Genomic DNA, 24,198 nt, shown 5'->3' with positions numbered 1-24,198 from the left:
GGCTACTGAACATTTTTAAGAGTTCAATTGTATAGCAATACGACATGCAGACTATAACATATGCCTTTCATCTTCGCTTCTGGTTCCAAATGAAACCATTATCGTCAGGATAAACAGTAGTAATACCCTGCTCTATGTTAGAAAAAGCACGTATGTTACAAAAAGAAACGTTATAATTTAACAAAAAGACATTGTTTGCATTTTAGGGGTTTTATAGAGAGCAAATAGGTAGGCCTACTCTTAGTCTTAAGGTAGCTGATACTTAGCATACGCCATACGGTAATATAACCTACAGCACGATTATAAAATTAACAGGAGGTACGCTTTGAGCTACAAACAGATTGAATTTGTCTGCGCTGCCAGACTCCCTGATAACCTTTCCTTTGATGCAGGCACGGTAGCCTACCTATGAGGACTAAAGGCTTGGAACCAGTAGCCTAGCTGAAGCGTCATGATTCATGTTTGTTGACGTTACAATATCTTGATAACCTTCACTTGTTAATATTTCACATATAGCCTATAATCAGTATATTGTCTACTTGCAAAGTTTAAAATTGAATTTATTTACAAGAATATTAAAAATAAATGATAAAGTAAATAGCCTAACAATGATACAGGGAAAAAAAGTGGTAAAACTACAATGGTTTAAAACATGGGCAGCCTGCAATATAAGACACCAGTAATGTTTCAAAGAAACAAATTCATCACAACTACAAAACCTCGCATTTCAAGTGGATATGTTAATTAGGAGTTTTCTGCAAGTCAGTAGTTGTGCACTGAGCAAGCAACATTTCAGCGAGTGGCTAAAGTTAGTCAACGATGCAACTGAGTAAACCGAAACTTGGCATGTCACCAGTTAGCAAGTTCAGTTTTGCAAACGATGACCAAGCAAATTTGAAAATGAGCACGAATATCTCATTTGCTGACTTGACAGTAGCTGAATTGCATTTAATGAGTTGTTGCATGGACTGACGTCCATAAATTAGTAGCCTACAGTGCTTGAAAAACAGTCATTCTGTTGGCTGGAACCCGGGTTGGAACGTAGTAGCCTAAGCAATACCATAAAAAGAAAAAAACTCGGTAGCCTACCAATCAGAAGCACGAGCCCCCAAAACAAGACATTTCTGAAATTACTAGAAGAAATCCCATAAAGCAGTGGTTCTTAAACTTTTTGAGGCACGCCTCCCTTTTACAATTCTAACAAAATTCCCGCCCCACCTTGCTTCAAAATCAAAAAACATTAAGCAGAACAGCAATTCGTTTCCAGGCAAGTTGCATTAATGCAAAGGATGTAACTGTTTTTTGGTTACCAATTGTTTAATTTGATGATTAGTAGCAGATAATGCACATCTCAGATCGGCTTCACAGTCAAGTTTGTGTCTAGATTTTGTCTTTATGTTCATGGGAGTAGAAAAAAACATTTCCGCACAAGTGGATGAAAATGGAAGAAGTGTGCGTAACTGCGTAGCCCATAGCCACAACACTCACACTTTTGTAAATGTCTGTACATATTTCACCCAGAACTCAGTGAGTGGCATTGCTTCAAAGTTGTCCCTTTCAGTAGAATTTCATTTTAGCTCCAAGAATTCCTCTTGTACATTGTCTGTGGGGTTTCTTCTCCCGAGCTATCATGTGAGCAATTCCGAAAGGCGCTTCTACAACTTCCGCCTACGACGATTGGCGAGAGCACTCGCCTTGCAATCTTCATTTTTTTTAAAGAGTCTTTCTTGCTTTAAAAAAAAGCTAAATGTTTATTTTGATGGTCAAGGTGTTTTTTTTTTCAAGATGACGCTGCGAACGAGTTGGTCTCAAAGCGTCGTTGCTCAGATTTTGAAAACATATGACGCATTGTGGTACAACTTGGTCGTTTACTATCGCATGTATAAAGTCAAAATTCAGATAATCTTCGTCATATTTCTCTTTTTTCCACTCATTTTATTTTAATGGAATTGATTAATTAAAAATAAACCTAAGTAAATCAATGTTAAAATTAAATAAAAGTTTATCCATGGTAGGCCTACTGTTGTAGAGTTGGGGATAGGGCCTACTGCTGCACTTCTAGCCGCTTTCACTTGTCAGTCAGTCGTTGCCATTATTATTACAATTAGAGCTCGAGGCTGCTGTGTCAGAAAACCGTTGTGTTACGAGAGTTAAGGTGTCGCAGAAATATTTAGCAACGTCTAAAACATCACAAAGAATGCGAGATGTGACAACAACACGCTCTACAAACACTGTAGCCTACCACTGTAACACAAAGTTTCATCTTCAACAATCGACTGTCCAGCGTAGTTGTGAAGACATGTTTGGTCATAATTCATGCAGAGTTTTTCAATTTCTTGCGCCCCCCTTGTGAGCCTCATACGCCCCCCAGTTTAAGAACCACTGCCATAAAGTTTATCAAGCAAAAGATTTTTGTTTCTAAGATGATTCAGGATGGATTCAAACCATGGCAATCTACAGCCTACTACTGGCCTTCCAACGTGGCAACAGCCAAATAATGTGGGGGGCCTATTAAGTTTTGGCAACTGATAGGTATTAGGCGTAAAAAAGGAGTCTTTGCATGAATTATTACTAACAAACAAATACTTCTAAATTAGAAAACGAATTTTTTAACATACGGTAGGCTACAGAGTGTTTTCAAAATTGGGTCACACTTGATTTCGTGTACCTTAGATTCTGTTGATATCTTGATTCTCATGGTATTCTTAACATGTAGCTATCGTCCTGCTTTCTTGCCACTTATTTAATAATATTACATCTTAATTACGTTTTGGCACTGTATTTACAATTTTTAGGCTAAAAAACATTACTTGACTAATGAAAATTGCTGATTATATGTTGTAACACTTATCTCAGTTGGTAAATTGAATTTTCGTATAGGCCCCCACATTATTTGGTTGTTGCCACGTTGGGAAGGCCAGTGATTCAAACGCATTATAACAATATATACTCCAACTAATAACAAGGTGATCTCTTCCAGTATATGGGATCCTAAAATTATTCCGGGTCAAAACTAGCTATGTACGTTGTAGACTCCTTCCTCCTGGCCACGCTACAGAGCAAAAGAATGGGCATGTTAATGCAAAGTTATGTTATGTTATGAATCAGTTATGCAAAGCCATGAAATATAAATTATAACACAGTGGTTTTCAACACTGTGGATAATAGGGTGCCGATAAGGGCTGCAAAGCTGTTTACGGATTTCAATTTGTGAAAAAATTGGTTGCCGAAGCCGTCCTGGTAATCAACAAGCAATTTTCTTTCCCAAAGCAGTTTCGCGTCCGCATCGTTAGATGAGCGAATCTCTGAAGACCGCGATACATAATCATGCCTCTTCTGAATTGGCATACTCATCGTTCGGAGTCTCCATCCGCCTGCTGTTTTCAATGTCGGCAATCTCTTCCGCAGTTGCACAAGTTATTTTGCACCACAGCTTCTTCAACAACAATTGCGTCTCGTTGCGCATCACACTGTTAGGTCATAAAGAGTGATTGTTAGAGGCGTAATTGTAGCAACGCAGATTTGTGGTAATTTTCGGGTAGAGGCCACGTGTGTTACTTTGCGATAAAAGAATGAGTCTAGGCTAAAGTAGTTTATTATTTCTCAGGTTTGCTAGGAAAGAATAGCTTGAACATTTATTGCCTTTTTTAAACTAGGCCTATAATTTTCAACAGCATAGGCTACATAGCCTACCTTGAGGCCAGGTTGTAGAATATCGGGTTCAAGCACTCGCTTATTCGCAACATGAGATATTCAATGAAACCAAACCACCATTCTCCAACTGAGTTAAGGTTGTCAATGTTGGTTACCAAAGTCAGATGATACGCTGCAACGAACAATAGGGTTAGGTTACAGTTCAGTTGTGATCTTTGTAGTCCTACATGCAAGGTTGTAGAGAATAATTTGCCCCCAATCAAAACACCAAGTAAAAATAATAGAATTCCAAAAAAGTATGCTTAGTGTCTACACCCGCAGCTGTGGCCGAGTGGTTAGCGCGTTGGGCTCGCAGTCGAGAGCCTGCATGTTCGACTCCAGCCATCCGCACTTGCTGTTGTTTCTCTGGGCAAGAAACTTTACGATAATTGCCTCTACCCAGTGATCGATTTCGAGTAATGGGTAGTACCAAATTTAAGTCATAAGTAGAGTAGACAACCGGAAACAGACATTGCAGTAGGCTGCAGCGTGGGTCAGGTGTACGTCGGAAGGCGTACACCGATGCATAGCGCTCAAGTTCGCTTTCCCGCAATGCAGGGTAAAGATATGAAAAACAAACGAACAAACATTCCAGTTCTTTAAAACGATAAGCTGACTGGGTCAAAAAGCAGGCTATACCCCTCGGACCCTTCCTTTCAACGCTTTGTCTCAATTTTTAGATTATATTTGGTGTTGCGATTAGCCTATGCCTAGTTTGCCTGTTTAAGGTATTTCATAGGATTTCACTAACTTAAGACTAGCCTACATGTAAATACAAGCTTTTTTGCTTCAAGCAATGACAAACAAGTGCTGAAATAGAGCGCATTGACCTACAGAAACACATGATAAGACCAGATGGAACCATCGAGAAAATTACTTGGGCCTAAAAGGTAAGCCTACCAATGGCATTGTAGCCTACATTGTACAGTCCCCAAAGCAAGACACAAAGTAATAAAAAAAAACAAGACACAGGTTATAAAAAACAAGACACCTATTATAGGCTAGCTACCTAAGAAGGGAAATGCTAGTAAAATTTTTTAGTAGTAAAATATTTAGTAAAACCAAATTTTCAGATTATCTTTCAAATCCTATCAGTCAATCCTTTTTTTTGCGCCCCACTTCTGCTGAGGAAGTCAAACAAATTCTTTCTTCTTTTCAATCCAAACTTAGTTGTGGAATAGATGAAATACCAACAAAGATATTAAAAGTTGCACCACAAAACATAATCATAACACTGACACACATCTTCAATTTCTCCTTAACTAACGGTGAATTTATAACCGCATTTAAAACATCTAAAATAATACCCATATTTAAAAAAGGCAAAACTGAAGACTGTAGTAATTACCGCCCCATCAGTCTTTTATCTTCCTTTTCTAAAATACTTGAAAAAATAATGTACAACAGAGTGTATAATTTTCTTGAAAACCATAACTTTTTTTACCCCCATCAATTTGGGTTTAGAGAAAATTATTCAACTAACCTCGCAGTTTTGCATCTTATTAGTAAAATTTCAAATACATTTGAAAAAAAAATAAGCCACGCTTGGTATATTTTTAGACCTGTCCAAAGCATTTGGCACTATTGATCACCAAATTTTATTAAACAAGCTTTACTATTACGGTATCAGGGGTGCAGCCCATGACTGGTTCAGCAGTTACCTACTAAACCGATTTCAAGTAGTAGAAATATCTCAATCAATGTCTACTAAAAGCAAAGTATGTTTCGGAGTCCCGCAGGGTTCAGTACAAGGACCTTTACTGTTTTTGATATAAATAAATGATTTCTGTAACAGCTTACAACACTCTGAATCTGTAATGTTTGCTGATGACTCCAATTTGTTTTTATGTGGTAACAATATTAGCGAACTTTATTGACTTGCCAATATGGAAATGTTAAAGGTAACCAACTGGCTGGCAGCAAATAGGCTGTCGTTAAAAGTGAATAAAACTAAGCACATTTTATTTAGCAATAATAATAATACAAAGTCTTTTAACTTCACCCATACATTATGTGTTTATAATCAACCCATTGAACGTCTTAACACTGTTAGTTTTCTAGGCATTTTACTGAATGAAAATTTGTCATGGAAATCTCATATGATTCACTTGCTGCAAAAAGTGCGACAAAATTTCGGAATAATCTGCAAGATTAAACCTTACTTAAACACCACAAACTTGATTCCTCTCTATTATTCACTCATTGAAAGCATCTAAGATATTGCATTAGTGCTTGGAAGCATGGTCATGTTACCATTGTAAATAAACTGCAAAAAATTTGCAACAAATTCATAAAAATGATCACTAAGCATGAACCACAATACAATGTTGACAATTTTTTCGCAATTGATAACAATTACACTATTGAAACTGGCAAATTCATGTTTAAACTGAAACATAATCAACTGCCAAAAAACTTTAACTCACTATTTCAACTTAACAGCAACTTGCATCACATATCAACCAGAAACAGCAATCGATTTTTTCTTCCCTATTACTCCAAAAATTTAACCCAACAATCCATCCAATTCAGTGGAGTTAAAGTCTGGAACGATCTCCCCAAAAACATTACTGAAATCGAAACATTTTCATTATTCTGCAACAAACTGAAAACCCATCTGCGAACTGAAATTCAAGCTGATTAGCATGCGTCCACTTTGGTATATTTAATCTTTCAAGTAGGCCTACTACTGTTTAACACCAAGATTCTTCTTAGCTTATTTCAGCAGTCACTGTCGTGCGTCTGCCACCACCGCCAAAATTATTCAATTTCAATAGGCTGCTATTAGATGCTAATAGGCTATGTTACAACGATTTAATATGTTACCAACGCAATAGGCTACGCCCTTAATTAGCCGAACTACTTATACATATTGTACTTGTTCAAAGAACCTTTTGACTCTCTGTTACTTTGTTGTGTAAATTTGTTTGTCAATAGCACGCTACTTCAACAATGAAGCTGCATCACTCTCCTGCAGTTGGGTTGGACATTCATTTGAAAAACGCCAAGAAACTCCATGCCTCTCCGATACCGAAGTCACCTGCATGCCATCAAGACAGTGACGATCGGTGAGGGAAAGCAAGGAAAGCAATGCTTACCTTAGCAAAAACTATGCAAAATATAATGACTGAATTCTAGGTTTAACTTATTATTTTTATCACGTCTATTTTAACTTGAAAATTACTGTATTCGTGACTAGAATTACTCGTAACGCTTGTGAGTAGTCTAAGTCCTCACCAATCCGCATGTCTTGCCTATAAATGGCAATTGACGCAAACGCTTCTGTCAGAAACAATCACTGAGGCTCCAGGTAAGCAACTATCAAACTTGCTTTCCCAGATTCAAAAATGTCAAAAAACGCCTTCGTTTTAACCAATCCTCACCCGTTTTGCAAAACGTCACCAGCTGCTTAGCCAATCAGATGTGTTATGGTTATGGTAAATTAGTTGTGCTTTCCCAGTGACGTCAATGTGTACATTTGCTAGAGCGACTAGACTAACTCGTCAGAATGGTATCTCGTCACGGTAAACGCACAGCATCATAATGCCAAAAAGCTTGTTGCTGTTTTTTGATGTCTCCTCGCCATGTACAGCTTTAGCCGACTGTACTAGCTTTCATAGTCATGCCTTTGCCCTTTTTACAGCGTTGATATAACGTTACTTCGCCAATGAACGTACGTTCAGGTGCGGATGCAATATTTAGTTTGTTAATCTTCTATACGCAGGAGGCAAACTTATCCAGCTTTTTGTACAAATTGCTTGCGTTTGTAATGTTTAGGCCTAAGTGTTAGTTTTTGTAGTGTAGGCTTAACTGAATATCTGAGAATGAACATTCATGACGAATTAAACATTTAGACAACTATTATTCCATGTCTAACACAGGATTTTGCTCCTGCAACGTTAAAATTAAGATTGTTTATGACTTCTAAACATTAAATGGATGTATGATCACGACATAGGCGAAGCACAATTTGACAGATTTTTATTTTTGATTTGTTTTGGAAATGCTCTCAGAGCGCACCAAATTGGAAGTGTTTTTCAAAAATTTCTGGGGGAGGCCCTCCAGATCCCCCGCTGGAAGTGTTGCCTTCGGCAACACGCCTTCGGGCTTCGCCCGACGGTTACACCCTTCGTGCCTACTACCTTGCTGCAGCATATTTCCAAGTTGCTTTCCCAACGGTTTAAGCCACCGAACGTCACTGCATCAAGACCATTTTTATATCTTCTTCACTACATTTTTCATCATTTATGATCATCACTTTAATATCATGTTCAAACAATAATTAACTTAATGTATATTCCTGAACACATCAGTTATCGATTCCCATTTTAAAACTGCACCACTGTCTTTGCTGCGAACACTTCACTTCATTTTATTTAAAAGCGAAGCACTGTACATAGTTTTTTACATGAGCTCACCGTACGTTTATTCTTACATGCTCGTGTTTTTGATGTTTCTTTTTTTGTATTGGTTGTAAGGTTCAGTCGTCCCCGCATGGCTTCACCAACTGTCAGACTGCTTTAGTTATGTGGATGCAACTGATTCTTTCAACTGATTCATCCATTTTAAACTGTCAGGTTTGGTGGCCGTGCTTAAATTTACTTTCATCGTCGTATTCTTTAAATTTACATCGCATGCACGTTTTAAACTTCTTTGGTTTTGCCACCGTTACCTTTTGTTGGTTTTATTCCCGTAAACAGTTGGTAACTTTTTCATTGCTGCTGTTTTTCGACAAAGAAAAATAAATTGAATTGAATTGAAAAAAAAATCATGGAGAAAGAATGGAGTTTGTTCACAAAAAGCAGGAGTTGTTTCCTAAATAAAATGGACTTGATGCAAATGCGTTATAGGCACTAGCCAGGCATAGGTTATAAAAAGGAAATAGGCTTTGCGCGTTTTCATCAACTTTTCTGGTCCTTGAAAAGTTTTCCGACCCTTGAAATTATCTCTGGCCGGTGTTCGAAAATACCCCTGCCAAAGCTACTGGAAATACGAGTTAACTAGAATACGGTACATATCGTTCAGGAAAATGGAGTATAAGAAACATCAGTAGGCTACTGTGATGAAACTACTGTAGGCTGCTACTACAGAAACTTATTGTCAGACCTTCTTTCACTTCTCGTCAGTCGTCAGGCGAAGGGTGTCGCAAATGGCCTAACAGTATTCAACCAGGGTTGCCAGATTGGCCTTTTTACGGCCAAATGTCAGAAATTTGGCCTTTTTGAAAAGTGTTTGGCTGGACAATTTTTGTTTGGCCGCTTGGCCTTTTTTTGGCCTTTTTTAGTTTCTCGATTGGCATTTGTTTGGCCTTTTTTTCTTTTGGTTTTCATAGTTCTTTTGGTTATCCCTAGCAACAGTGAAAAGTTTTGATGTAGCGTTTTACATCATGCCCATTTCAAAGACCTTGCTAGCTATGCTTTAACATGTCTCTGCATCCCTGTCAGTAATGCAGTAGAAGAGAGGATTTTTCATTACTTACTGCAGTGAAAAAAAAACACGAAACAAAATGCAGACTGAGCTTTTGGAAACGATTTTGCGAATGCAAATGGACATGCTGCTGAATGGAAAATGTTGCACAAACTTTGATGCCAGTGTTATAATGATAAGGCGTTTCACATCTGATATTGTTTATGGTGAAACTAGCAGTAACGAAATGGCAGAGGCGCTAGCATTCCTAGAATAATGAGGAGTGTTCATTGTGGAAGGATGTTGGACATAAATGCAATTGATTTCTCTGATTTTGCAGTGTTGGGTGTTTAATGTAGCCTACAAGTAATTGTATTGGGTATAAATATTGTATGCTATTTCATATTGCATTAAGTGATATGCCAATATTAACTCCTTCTCACTAGTCACCAGGGTCTCACTGGTGGACGTTAATGGCTTTTTAGTCTACAGGATGATGCTTAGCCTAATGTTGTATGCATATTTCAGTTGTATTGTAATTGTTTCCATACCTATCTGTTTGTATTTTATGGATTGCATTTTTTCAGGAATTTTACTAAGCGATTCTTCTTCAACAGATAACATGTAAAACAATAGAACCTGGGTAAATATTATATAATTTGTTGTTGAAAGTAAGTGCAAAAACACCACTGATTTCAACAAAGAGAATAAAACCTCAGGTTTGGCCTTTTTTTCTATAATTTGGCCTTTTTTGGGGATGCATTTGGCCTTTTTTGTTTTATCAATCTGGCAACCCTGTATTCAACTGCAACAGAACTTTTCAAACAATTGCGATTAGCCCACGTGCAAATATGGTTGAGGTATATTTTGCATGAACTAATCATAACATTGTTCTTTATCAATAGCCACACAATGATTACTGTTTGCTAATACAATGCAAAATGTAAACCAGATTAATTAAATTTCTGGTGTCTATTAGGCTGCTCTATTTATTTCATTGTGAAAGCCTTATTCATCCTAAAAAAAAGATGGAAACTGTGAGCTATAAACAGATGCCGTTTTCTGAACAAATGGAAATATAATGGATTGGTCTTGTGTTATTGTGATCGTTGAGCTTACTGTGACTGCTGGGACTACATTTTTTTTGATAGGCTTTTGTATAGTCTCTGTGGTGAATCTTTATCATGCTCCTTGAAACAATAGTCAAGAGGTAATTTAATAAAGTATTAATGTCGCCAATAATACTGTAGCCTAGATGTTTATATGGCAATAACTCGTTCAGTTATATTAGCCTATAAACTACAAGACGGGCGAAAGAAATTGATACCGTGGGCTTGCTCGGGAACTAAACTGTTGCACATCTCTACCTTAGAATCAAATATGGTTATTACTATCTGAATCCTTAACAGCCTGTTTCACCTAAAGGAGGATCATGAAAAGGTCCTTATTCAAATAGAATATTTTTTCTACCTTAGAAGGTGTCCCATATTATGTGGTGTAGCTACCATGTGTAATTTTTATTTGAAACAAATTTATTTCAACTGTTTCCTTTCGACAAAAAATCACATGTCTTCGTTTTGTTTCTCTTCATTTCGAAAGCGAAGTTATTTGGTTTTACTGTGAATTCGAAAAGAAGCGGTTTGTCCGTTACATGTAGCCTAGCCCAACGGTTCTCAATCTATGATCCGCGGACCACTAGTGGTCCGCGAGCAAAGTCTGAAATCGTTGTTTTTTAACCCTTTGCATAAAAGTTGTTAGTTTTATCAAGGCTCATCCACTAAATTGTCGTCTCTTTGCTTCATTATGTTCGAATAAGGATTTTGATAATGAACAGCTACTGATGTATACTCAAGTTCGCTGGTTGTCAAGGGGAAAAGTGTTTAACCAATTGTTTGAGTTACGTGATGCTGCGAGAGAGTTTCTTGGATAAAAAATTCAAGCTTGTTACTCATTTCAACGATAGCTTTTGGGTTGCTGTTCTGGCTTAACTGAATAAACTTAATTCATCGCTGCAAGGAAAGCAGACAAATTTAATTACCCTCTGTGATAAAGTGTCTGATTTTACGAAAAAACTTTATCTTTGGAAGACAAGATTATTGCAGGGCAAATTTGACATGTTTGATCTATTGTACGAATTCACTGAGAAACCATAAAATGCTGAAATCAATAAACAACTGTTGATGATTTTTTTTTCTGACCATACTCAGTCGCTGCAGGATAAATTTAACTTCTACTTTGGTGATTTGAACGTTCAGAGTTTTTCATGGGTTTCCAATCCGTGAACTGACCAGAGACACTACTTTGAATATGTTGCATCCATCTGAGAGTCGGCTTGATAAAATTTTGGATATAAGCTTCATACGAGTATCCACAACTGTCTCAGAAAGTTTTGAAAATAATTTTATCTTTTGCGATATGTTATCTTTGTGAATGTGGATTTTCTGCACTGGTTACAATAAAAACAAAGTGTTGTTCTCGACTTGAAGTCGAAGATGAACTCCGATTGAGTCTTTCAAGTATTAGGCTACACCTCGTTTGGCTATGCTATGCTCAAATGTGCAAGCTCAAGGTTCGCACTAAATGTAGCAATCTTTCTAAAACCAACTACTGTTTATGACTTAGCAAGCAATAAGTGACATTTGTTCGTTACAAGGGCAGGAGAAGGGGGAGGGAAGGAGGAAGAGGAGTAGTGGTCCGTGACTGAGACACAATTTTTTTAAGTGGTCCTTGAATCACAAAAGGTTGAGAACCTCTGGCCTAGCCTACTTCTCCGCTTTAGATCGAGGATCTCAATCACGCGGCCAGTGATGCATTTTTGAAATTTGAAATATTTAACAAATAAAAATCACTCTTATTCACTTAACGGGGTAAAATTCACCAAAATTGCTCAAAAAATATGAAAATGCCCATTAAAGGGCGGGTAAACCCAAATTAACTTTTTGCGAGTTTTTTGTTTCAGCGTGATGTCATTGTGTACAACATGCGTTTTAGCAAAAAAAAAATCCAAATTTTGTTGCCCTCGTCTCGCTAAGGCCGCTTTTGTTTCATACCCGTTTGCGAGGTCTCGCACGCATCAAGCTGTGATTCTGTTCGCTGTGACGTCACAAGGTACATATAGTTGTGGCCAAAAGTTTAAGACCAGACTTGATTTATGACGATTTTTGCATTACTTCAAAATACTGCATCAGATATTGCTTCAGTTGCATCATCTTTATGCATCATCTTATATCTGATGCAGTATTTTGAAGTAATGGAAAAATCGTCATAAATCAGGTCTGGTCTTAAACTTTTGGCCACAACTATATGTACCTTGTGACGTCACAGCGAACAGAATCACAGCTTGATGCGCAACGAGACCTCGCAAATGAGTATCAAACAAAAGCGGCCTTAGCGAGACGAGGGCAACAAAATTTGGATTTTTTTATTGCTAAAACGCATGTTGTACACAATGACATCACGCTGAAACAAAAAACTCGCAAAAAGTTAATTTGGGTTTCCCCGCCCTTTAAATTTCACTCGACTTTTAAGCCCTAACCAACTGTAGCCAATTTTATTTCGTGCGACAAAGCCATATTGTTACATCACAATCACATTGCCTTTCTTCATTGACCAATTATTTGTAAACCACAACATACGAAAAGATACAAAGCTCGCCGTATATAATGCAGCAGTTATCTCAACACTACTGGACCACCCACCGAAATCATGTTACAACTCTTGAAAGATTTTAACAACGCTGCCTGAACAAAATTCTGAACATCAGCTGGGAAGAGAAAAGAACAAATTTGAGCGTGCTAGAAGAGGCTGAAACAACAAGCATTGAGTCCCGCATTATTCAAAATCAACTCAGATGGTGAGGGCATGCAGTGGAATGACAGATCAGTGTCTTCCTAAGCAAATGTTTTACTCGGAATTGGCTAAAGGTAAGCGTTCGGTAGGTGGACAAAAGAAGCGCTATAAAGACTCACTGAAGAGTAATCTTAAAAAGTGCAATATCAATTAAACAAGCTGGGAGGAAACCGCAGAGGATAGGCTGCTTTGGAGATCTGCCACTCATGAAGGTGTTGCCACGTTTGATAAGAACAGATCTCAAAGGTTAAATTATGGAGTTAGTTATCAAATATAGCTAGGTTTTTGTTATATAATTATGTCGTGTTGCCATATTACCTGTTTTACCACTAATTCTTTGCGGTTGGGTATCTACACAGTATTTGCTATCAGTCCTTTTTGCATTGATCGAACGTCTACTGACGTTACAAAAGTAAATTTTATTTGGATCAGATGGGAGCAAATTATAGCAGTCCTACACCACGTCCTCCAAGACAAATAGGCCTAGGTTATATTTGGCTGCATATTGCAATGTTCATGTACCTGAATAAGTTATGTATCCGAGTAGAAATGATCCCACAATGAGGCTGAGTTGCAGCATTATTTGGTTTTCTTTGCGTTGCCTTTTAGCCTCGGCACTACTGTTTGGATCTGAAAAAAAGACAAGTAGATATTTCAGCAGCTAATTACGAATGCAGAGCCTACAAAGCGCTAATCCCTTGACTGGTTTGTCTGATATGCCAGTTTTACACATTTTTCAAATAATTAAAAGTGGATAGATAAACCCAACTGGAAAATGCGATCTGGTACTAAGACATTTCCTCAGATGGACGATCTACCACCTAATACAGAAGAAATCACTAAAAAAACAAATCAATAGTTTTTTTTTATCTACAGTTTAAACCTTCAAATCATTTGGCTAGCTAGGCTAACACTCACAACAGTATTTCGATAAACATAAATTGTAACTTTTATTGAAATACTGTTGTAGGCTATTAAAAGTGTTAGCCTAGCCAAATGTTTTGAAGGTATAGAGTAGACTGTAGATAAAAAGAACTATTGGTTTGTTTTCTTAGTGATTTTTCGAATAAAGTGAACTCCATTATTTTATTTCCATTGTAACGTACAAGAGTAACCAAAACTTTCAAAATAATATTTTACGTAGGACCAAAATGGTTGGAATAGTCAAAATTGAAAAAACTAAAAATGTACGTAGATACTGAACCCACGTGCAGCAAAGAATTTAAAATTCGACTGTTTTCATCTTTAGTGCTATTGATTGCACATATGTTCAGGGGCGGATCCAGGTATTCACGTTAGGGGGGGCGATGTCATTGACATTCAGGCAAGTGATCAGCCCGGCACAAACAACGACGGGGTCTCCCCTAGAAAATTTAGATCGAATTTGATGCGTTGAGAGCATTTCGAGCACAAATTATGAGAAATTAAAATTCTATAACTTAAAAAACCTTCAACAATGCTGATATGCCCTTGCCATGTCAAGTTGAAGCCTAAGCAACCTAACCGCATTTATACTTGAGACTGGAGGTTTTACTCTTGATTGTTTCACTGCAATTTAAAAATTGACCTCGGAAAGATAATAACAGGTAATTCTATCTTCCCAATATTGATACAGACATTGAGGTTGTTATAGACTTACTGTATAACTTCGAGGTTTTATTCCTCTGACAAGTTTTGAATTGTTACAAAGAGCAATGAGGAAAGGTTATGCATTCATTCAACATAATGAGCAACAAAAGTAGGGGCCAGGTCAAAACACTGGGTTATGCTCCACCCCCCGTAGAATCGCCACTATAGGCTAGGTATCAATTGTAAATTTTTATTTTGGACCAGCAGTTAAACATAGTTAAATGACGACCAAAAGATTTAGTCCTCCTTAAAGCGTGTCATGCACGGTCGCTGCACCAGACAAAAAAAGAAACTAACAATAACAGAAACAACTATTTCTGTGAACTTCACAAATAAAACGAAAACAAAAAGCTACTTTGCCGGTAGCCTATACGGGTGATACTAACAGGTGTCGTACCTTTGACTACAACACAAAGTCAAGTTTGCGGTTTCTACCGTTGGCAAATCGATTTATCACGGAGTCTGTGTCAATTAAAATGTCCCGATGCTGGTAAGCTATAGTAAGGCCAATCCATTCAGTCTTCCCTCGCCGATGTTGTTCCTCAGCCAGGTTTTCAACGACCGAAGAGATGAAAAGCTTCTTTCGGCTGATGCTACGCTGACTGACAAGGTTAATAGTATTTTTAGAAGAGAGTGTATGATTGTGTGCACATTTTCATCACACGGTTGTATTGTAATGTTTCTTCCGCAGTCATCGGTAAGACTGCAGCAGTCGCCGGAACAGTTTTATTTTCCCCCTTCTCCTTCCATAGTTGGATCTTTGAACCTAGAGCAGATTCCACACTATATATATGACGTAACAAGCCGTTGTAGGCATTGCAAATGACTTTTTTATCAATGCTATCGGGTCGGTACTTGAGCAATTTCGTGGTAGCAATGATGTTAGGTGTCAAGATGCTACAGACTCATGGAAAAAAATTGAGCTTTGCTGTTTCTAGATGCAATTTCAAGGTAGAATTCCAATGGTTTTAGTTCCACGTCTGACCGTCAAAGTTGCCAATAACCTGCTCTGTCAACCAACTTATCTAGGCTAAGGGATTTATCACTATATACTCTACAGTGCCGGCAAAAGTTAAAAACTTTTTAAATTTTAGTAATTTCGTTCGGTAATTAGACTCTGCGACGAAATAATAGCTTTATACAATGTTATTATTATAGCCTACCTTAACTTAACCTAATCTTTGAACATGGCGAAAGACTTATTCAGCATTGCTTTCGATATTTTGTTTTCCAAATCGTATAGCCTACATATAAATGAAGAATAAAGCTACTTTCTTGGGTTGTAGGGGGGGCGATCGCCCCAATCGCCCCCCTCTGGATCCGCCCCTGCATATGTTACGTAATAGCAATTCATGCTATAGGCCAGGGCTTCCCAAACTTTTTTGCTCGCGACCCCTTTTAATTTCCTAAAATTTTCCGCGACCCCCTTTACGGTTAAAGGGATAAACAATGCAAAATATACGGTTGTGGTATTTATTGAAAGGTTTGGCCTAATGGTGAACATTCCGGTCTAACGTTAGGCTAAGCCAAAAAATGTGAAACTTTTTTCCAGAAAATTCAAGCCACAACTTAGTTAAAAGATAGATCTGCAAATATTTCCTGAGATTTGAAAGAGAGGTAATCGGTACTTTGTTTTTGCATGGTCCGCCCCGTTAGCTCAGTGGTTACGCGCCCAGCTCAAGATCACGCGGCGCAAGTTCGACTCTCGGGGTGTGCGCTTGAGCAACGCATTTCAGGACTGCTCTCCTTTCAGCGGCACCTAGTGAACGGAATAATTCCCCGGCAACAATCGGAAAACTTCACTCTGCCAATCTCGGTAACCGGCCCTGTGTCAAGAGCCTCTACGACTACAAGTATGCGAAACTACCAGGAATAACCTTTCAAGGCTTTGTCAGGATAAAGATTCAAAACCAACCAACCAAATGGGTTTTGGATCCAATCTATTAAGCTCTTTCAACAGTCTTGACAAGTGTCGATAACCAGAGGCTTAACATAACGTTTGATTCCATGCCATTGTTAGCCAAACACTTTTCAGTAAATGAGATTAGGCCTATTTCAAATAAATCATTTTCAGTGTTTTGTTTCTAGATGTTTAATTTTTTGATGAACGCTCCAACCTTAGATTTCCATGTAAAAACATAAATGTTTTCTCCTTAGAAGGACAAATTAAAATCGTTCCCTTTTCTCAGGCAAACCTGACAAATAGCATGATTTGAAAAGCCTTTCCAAAAACGTCTTTACAAATACGGTGGACAAAGGCTACACTTTTTCCGTTGGAAAATTCACGACTTATTTTTTTAACGCTAATAACTTTGTTATAGCATTGGCTTTAGTTTGGAAATCCATGTTTACAATGCAGAAAAGAGGATTTTCAACTCCTATTCCATATTTCACTAGGCTATATAAATTTAAAAAATGCGGGTAGCCTTGGGGGGTAGCCTATTGAGTGCACGACTCTTAATAGTTAATAACTTTCACAGCATCTTGCATATAAGTGATAATATGCAGTGCTTTGTGTAAAATTTGTATACTTTCTGCGACCCCCGAAGTTCGTTACGCGACCCCTCTGGGGGTCGCGACCCCCACTTTGGGAAGCCCTGCTATAGGCTACCATGCAATCAAAGAAAGCAAAGATCATAAGCGGTAAGCGCACCATAAAACAAAAACAAATTGATTTAAATAGCAACCAAGGAGTACAAAACTTTTGAAGCACGTGCAACACCTGTGATAACTTTGAGTCCAAACCTTGACAAGTTCCATTGTCAAAGTAAAAACTGACTGCGCACAGCCCGTGAGGTAGTAGGCTAAGACAAAATGTTATCACAGTCACTTCATTAGCTGTCGTGTTTTAGCCACATCAACATAGAAATAAAACCCTATTTTCCTGTCAATCAATGAAGGTTTCTTGCAACAAAACCTCTTGTGAGTAATTCCATTTTGACATTACTAACGATACACAAGGCCGATCGCCGATGGGCACAATTGTCTGATGGTAGCATTCGTAGGCTACTGTATTCCCAATGGCAAACGTCATAGGACAATACGTTACTGCTTGTAGCAAATGCAGATAAAACTTCATGCGGAAAAAAATCCATACAGAAAATATTCCGATTGGAAAATATCCACCCGGAAAATATCCTCTCTCTCGAAAAATGTCCAGAGTGATATAGTTGGTCTACAGCTTTTGAAGGATATGTTCCGTATGGATAGTTTCTTCATGGATTTTTACCGATTGCCTCATGTAGCCAATCACTTTTAGCCAACTCACTTATCATCGGTTTTCTTCGTTTTCGTTTTGAGGAAATCTTTATCGCAATTGTCACTGATATGAAAGTAATGAGAACGATTGGAATGTAGAAAAATATGGAATATGCAAATCCAGTGTACATCAAAAATTGTTTTTCACTGTAAATAAATACATGAACATATTAGATTAGTCTTAAGAGATTAACTCAGCTGAGGAAAGATGAGGAAAAAGTTAATTAATATATTGGCTAGACCAAGTGCAACCTAAAGTTGATGACAAATTGGATGAAAAGAAACTGCTGAAGTAATTCTTCATTTCAAGTTAGGTATTATGAGGTCAGCTTCATATCCTCGGTGAGGACATCCTCTATTTTAGTACAGGATGGAGTTGCATGGAGCTCTGTGAGCTACAGTTGCTTTCTCGTTTTTTTGTCATTCGCTTGATTGCAAGACTGGGGCTCAAGTTGTCAAACTTGAACCGTAAATTCTATACTAATCTCGAACCGTACCTTCATACTGCATACCAACGAGGGAAAACCCAGCAGACCACGCCGCCTGAAAAATGGCGTCCCCCAAGGGTCAACACTATCGCCACTCCTATTTAATATTTATTTAAGTGACCTCCCATGCACTACATCGCAACAGTATGGCTATGCGGATGATCTAGCTCTTCTATATGCTCGCAGGAACTGGCATGAGGTGGAAAGAAAACTTGAAACTGACCTGAAACTGGTGGCTGACTATCTGGACAAGTGGAGGCTCAAACTGAATGCGTCGAAAACAACAATCTCTGCTTTCCATCTAAATAATCGGGAATCTCAGCGTCAACTGTCTGTCTCGCTAAAAGGAAATCCTTTACCATACACTGCAAACCCAACTTACCTTGGAGTAAAACTTGACCGGCAGTTGACCTACAGACCCCACATCGAGTCACTCCGTGCCAAGGTTACCTCGCGAAATAACCTCTTGAGAAGCCTAGCAGGAACAGGATGGGGAGCCCGAGCATCAACCTTGCGTACAAGTGCACTAGCCTTGGTCTACAGCTCAGCCGAATATGCCTCAGCTGTGTGGAACCGCAGCAGACACACAAAAAAGATGGATGTATGCATCAACGACACCTTGCGCATCATCACTGGCTGTCTCCGCCCCACACCTACTGCTTATCTGCCAACTTTGGCTGGCATTGCTCCTGCTCATGTCCGTAGGGAAGAAGCCTCTCACAAACTGGCTCTACATGCGAGACTCGATCCTCAACACCTTCTCCACAGTCACTCCCAAACAAATGGACCAGTCAGACCTCAACGCCTATCATCAAGGCGCCCATTCCATCGATATGCTACACAACTTGTGGATAAGAACTTCAGCTGCATGGAAACATGGGCCCAAGAATGGAACGAGCTGCCACATATCCCTCCCAGTTTTTAGTTATGCCAGCACTCTCCATCCCTCCTGGAGCAGACCTCTCAAGAAAGGCATGGGTCACATTGAACAGGATCAGATGTGACGTTGGCTGTACTGGAGCTAATCTGTTTAGGTGGGGGTTGCATAATTCGCCGATATGTGTCTGCGGAGCGGTAGAACAAACAATGCAACACATACTCCACGAATGTTCCATCTTACGGCCCCCAAGTGAAATCATTGATATTCGACAACTGGACCCAACTACCGTATCTTGGCTGCACGAGGAGGCATTGCCAATCTAAGCTACTACAAGTCAAACGAGAGAAGATTGCAAGACTGCAAGAATCAATTACCAGGGCTCACCACTAGGAGGTTGACAACTTGAGCCCCATTTCAAGTTGAAAAGTAGATTATAATGCCCAGCCATCGGTTGAATTGACCTTATACGTTCAGAAACGAATTTATTGCCACGTTTCCAGAGGGCCAGACCCAGATCAACCGAATTATAGGCAGGTAAGCTACAATAAGCTTGAGTTAAAAGGTAGCATTTAGTCTACAATTTTTGGCCAAACTTTACACTCAGCTCTTCCAAAAGATCTTAAATGTCCCAAATGTAACTAAACTTCTAAAACCAGGGTTGGACTCAGTAGCCATTTAAGAACTCATCGTTAGCTTTTATTTTACTGCGAAGGCCATCATCTTCGAAGACGAGGGGGACAGCGATCACCACAGTAGGTTATAGTATTTTTCATTACGTTACATTAGTTTGCGTTAGGTGGTGAGTCCCATACTTGATCCAAGCATCTGGGGATGAGAAGACAAGGTTCCCATTATACTAAGCCTTCGGCACTTTAAGGAGAGTAGGGTGGCCAGTTCCTTGCTCTCGGCCGCCTTTCCTTCAGCAACTGCGCCCACTCAATTTATTACACCCTGGGTAGAGGTGAGCGGTGATTTTTCAACAACCAGCTTAAGCTGAGAGTCGAACCAGGATTGCATGATTGGAAAGCGAGCGCCGTATCCGCTGCTCCATCCCACTGAGCAATAAAACAACTTGTATGTGTTTGTTTTTATCATTTATTAGATGAACATTGCAACTACAGTATTGCAACAAAAAATGTCAATCCTGAAGAACAACCAAACTTTTCAGCATATAAAGTAAACTCTTACTGTTGTCGATCTAGGGAGCACGAAGCTCTACCTTGGTTGTCTTCTGGGTCGATGGGCTCAAACCAAAATATGAACGGGACAGAGCCAACAACGAAGGTACAGAACCAAATGAGACAAATGATTATCTGCATGAAAAGCAACAATGCGATGCTTTATCGACAACAAACTCTTTCGGGAAAACGCTTAATATTACAGCTTGGTAACCAAGTTATCGAAGCGTTAATATTATAATTTTTCAGAAGTTCAGATGGAGAAGCTTATGAACTCAATCTTTGTTTCTGTTTTGATATGTGTGTGACGTCACAATAATTGGATTAATGAAAATAATAAGAATATCGCAAACATCTCTTAAAACGGCTGCTCACCAGTGTTTGCCGTCATCTAACCTAATGAAGTTTCGCCGAAAGAGAGCCATTGTAGCCTATACTTGGCTTACTGAGCAACAAAGTCCTAATTCCGTACTCCAAGCAAAACTTTACAAGTTGATTTAAGAATTTCCCAACCAGCTAATCTTGAACTGATCTTGAATCATCCAGCGATCAACAGTGGCACAGCATATTGGAAAATACTTATGCATGCATGAGTGGGGTGTAACTTTCTTAGTGATCCTACATTTGGCATTAAAAAGATGTAAGAAACATGCAACCTGTATGAACCATTTAGTTAACCTACCTTACTCGTAATCTCTAATATAAGTCATAATTTAAGTCTACTGGTAACAAGATAGGCTTGCATAGGAGCAACTAAAGCAAATGATTATAAATACCTTTGCATGATATTGAGTTACAGATTTAAATTTGGCGGGCCACTGGATGGAGATACAGCGCAAAATAGAAAACACCAGTATGTGTGAAGAAGTGACGTAGGATGTCCAGATGTCCAAAGCCCAAAAAAACTGCAAAAATTTAATCTTGTTAGTTCTTCCTCTGACGAGATGTTGTACTGTAAAACTCATTTAATTCACTTACAGTGCAAAGAAACGCCGGCCATTCCCAATTGTAGTACCCCCAAGTGATTCGATAGAGAAAGAGGGTGCTGATCACAGCAGAAGTCAAGTCCGACACAGCCAGACTTAAAATAAACCAGTTGAAAGTTGATCTGAAAAAGAAGAAAATGCTAAAAATACAAGACAGAAATATAGCTCCTTTTGCTCGAAGAGGCCGGACAAACTGCCCCTTGCATTCATTAAGCTTCGATTCGTGGTGGTGTTCAATAGCATACTAGTTGGTTGGTTTTGAATCTCTATCCTCGAACTGACAACGCCTTGATAGGTTATTAGATATTATTTGGTTATTATTTGCTAGGTTATTATTTAATATTATTTGAGTTATGTCTTTATGGTTATTATTTGATATTTGATAGGTAATTGACTGGTGGTTTCGCATAGCCTACTGGTAACTTAGAGGCTTTTAACGCAGGGCCGGTTACCGAGATTGACAGAGTGAAGTTTCCGATTGTTGAAGTCTTGTTGCCGGGAAATTATTCCATCTATTTGGTGCCGCTGAATGAAGAGCAGTCCTGAAATTTCAGACTTCCCGAGAGTCGAACCAGCGACGCTTAGTCTGGAAGCTTCTTCGTCCACGAAGTCACACGCTAACCAACTGAGTTATCGGAGTGGACTCGGAGTTATAGGAGCGAATAGTTGTCTTGAAGACACAATCAACATTAGATTGTAGTACTAAGCAGTGAAATTCTTTTTTGCAATTTCATTGTATTCAAACCTATAAAGTTGTTTTCTGGTACATAAAATCACTACTACTTCCTCGTTTTAAAATAAATATCTAATCACTAGCCATAGCCTATGTGATCAATACCATCATAAGAATTATCACCAGTTGCCTACTTGCAACTCCCACTGAGTTTCTGCCGGTACCATCAAGCATTGCCCCAGCAAAACCGCGTAGGGCAAACCACATATACGCAGTCTGGTCCTACAAGCTATGTCAAGGGGTGACCACCTTCTCAACCAGATTGTTCTAAACTCACACTTCCAATGGCCCCAGCTCTTGAAATCTTGACGCCATTTTTCCCGCCATGCAGCAATCTGCAACTCCAACTTCCAAATTTCCAAACTTTGGAACAGTGAATGGAGAGAAGTTGCGAGACCAACCCAATTCACAGACCTTCCCAATACCAATACTCCATCTGTAGCAGAACTACATAGGAAGTAATGGGTGAAGCTCAATTGCTTGTGAACTGGGGTGGGCCGTTTTAATAGTAGCATGTTTCAATGGGGCCTCGCCGACTCTCCATCTTGTTAGGCTTACCATATTTTTGTGACTTCAAAACGGGACGCCTCCAAAGACTAAGACCACTTAGGCTAGCTGTGATTTTTTAACTTTACATTTTCCGATATTACTACATAGGCCTACATTTAAAGTCATCCCGCTGTCTTCATTGACCGTATTGTCATCGAGAGTTCATGCGCATATTCTTTGTCTAAATATCGGTTTCAGTTCGAAAAATAGAAAGGAATTGACGTTAACGATACAAAATAATTCGAATTTAGATTTTTTTCTATAAAGCAAAAGGAAGAAAGAATAATAATATAGCCTGCAGTGCAGTTTTCTAGTCGATAAGTAACTCCCAATTGCACTGAATTTACCCAACACTGCGTACAAGCATTTGCGAATTTACTTACTCGCCCAATCATACTTTTCTGTAGACAACACCTTCTTCAAAAAGACATTGTTCAATTTTACATTCTCGTAAAAGTCAGAGCAGGACCAATCAGTATTGATTTTACATGTGATAACGGCGTTCACGTTCTGCTCCAGCATCCTGCTTCTGCTCTCAGACCACATGCTCTTCATGATGGAAAAAATTCACCTTCAGCAAGTAGGCTACACAGCAACAACAGTAACGAGAACATGCTAATTGGTAATGTTCGTGTATTATGCTGGCTGGTTGAACGCCCAAGCGGGACGTTTGGCTGACCGGCCGGGACACCGGGACAAGACGTTAAAAAGCGGGACTGTCCCGCCTAAAACGGGACGTATGGTAAGCCTACATCTTGTGCATGTGGCTCAGATTTTCAGACTGGACACCACATTATCTACCAAGTCTTATGCACGGACCCCAGGATGGATATGTGGACCTTTCAATGTCCGATAAACACACAATGCATTGGTTGCTGTGCCTGAATTTAACAACGTGACCTGCGGCGGCCTCAAACGCAAGAAGAAGAACAAACAATAAATATATTTACTTAAGTTTTGGCGATATTATGATCACTGAAATGGTGATAGAATTGGTGATGATCCCCAGAACGCTCAGAGGAACTAATGTTGCAATTGCCACGATTTTTCCACCAGGCGGCGGAAGAGTTTGATTGTTACTCATGTTAGCCATCAAGCTTCTGTCGAGGTAAATGAATAAAAGAAGAAATTTAAATTTTGTTACTAAAATGTAAACTCTGAGATTGAGTTTTTCTGGTAATTTTGCTTAACAGTTCAAGGATTAAAAAAGTCTAATTGAAAACTTGAAGTAAAAACCTACTTAAGTTACAGAATACGACTTTTGAGAATAAGAAACTTAAAGTTTTTTCAATATTGTTAAATCTTTAATATCAATGCAAACACCATAGCGCGTGTTATAGAAAAATTAAGTCGATTTGTAAATCAAATTTTGTGCGGGTAGGCACTGACAACTACACAACATATTTTTCGATAATAAATAAGTTTCCACAAAGTTTGAGATGATTTTTAAACATAATTTATTAAGTAAAAGTAGTATACAATAACAAAAGTTATTAACTATAAATAAACGAATTTATTCGGATACTAATCAAATAAACAATTCACTGCT

General features: G+C 38.7%; 1 protein-coding gene across 1 annotated transcript; it reads right to left on the bottom strand.

Annotated features, from left to right (window-relative positions):
* Positions 1-3,325: 3,325 nt before the first annotated feature.
* LOC145768386 (growth hormone secretagogue receptor type 1-like) lies at positions 3,326-23,733 on the bottom strand. Its single transcript, XM_082579869.1, has 8 exons — positions 23,600-23,733; positions 21,360-21,489; positions 21,158-21,286; positions 20,392-20,516; positions 17,846-17,982; positions 13,471-13,578; positions 3,694-3,826; positions 3,326-3,470 (listed from the first exon to the last, which is right to left on the bottom strand). Exons 1-8 carry the CDS (start codon positions 23,731-23,733, stop codon positions 3,326-3,328), a joined length of 1,041 nt encoding a protein of 346 aa, XP_082435995.1.
* Positions 23,734-24,198: the final 465 nt, after the last annotated feature.

This window comes from Aplidium turbinatum, chromosome 4 (assembly GCF_918807975.1).
Source record: "Aplidium turbinatum chromosome 4, kaAplTurb1.1, whole genome shotgun sequence".
Lineage (NCBI taxonomy): Eukaryota > Metazoa > Chordata > Ascidiacea > Aplousobranchia > Polyclinidae > Aplidium > Aplidium turbinatum.
The sequence above is the reverse complement of the archived record's forward strand: the minus strand, read 5'-3'. Positions and strand labels throughout refer to the sequence as shown.

What these genes read in the sequence shown, in the direction of transcription:
- LOC145768386 (XM_082579869.1), bottom strand. Translation starts at nt 23,733, where the DNA reads ATGAGTAACAATCAAACTCTTCCGCCGCCTGGTGGAAAAATCGTGGCA. An exon ending in ATAATATCGCCAAAACTTAA is followed by an intron (nt 21,490 to 23,599) that starts GTAAATATATTT and finishes CTTCTTTTTCAG; the next exon opens with ATCAACTTTCAACTGGTTTA. An exon ending in GGCCGGCGTTTCTTTGCACT is followed by an intron (nt 21,287 to 21,359) that starts GTAAGTGAATTA and finishes AAATTTTTGCAG; the next exon opens with TTTTTTTGGGCTTTGGACAT.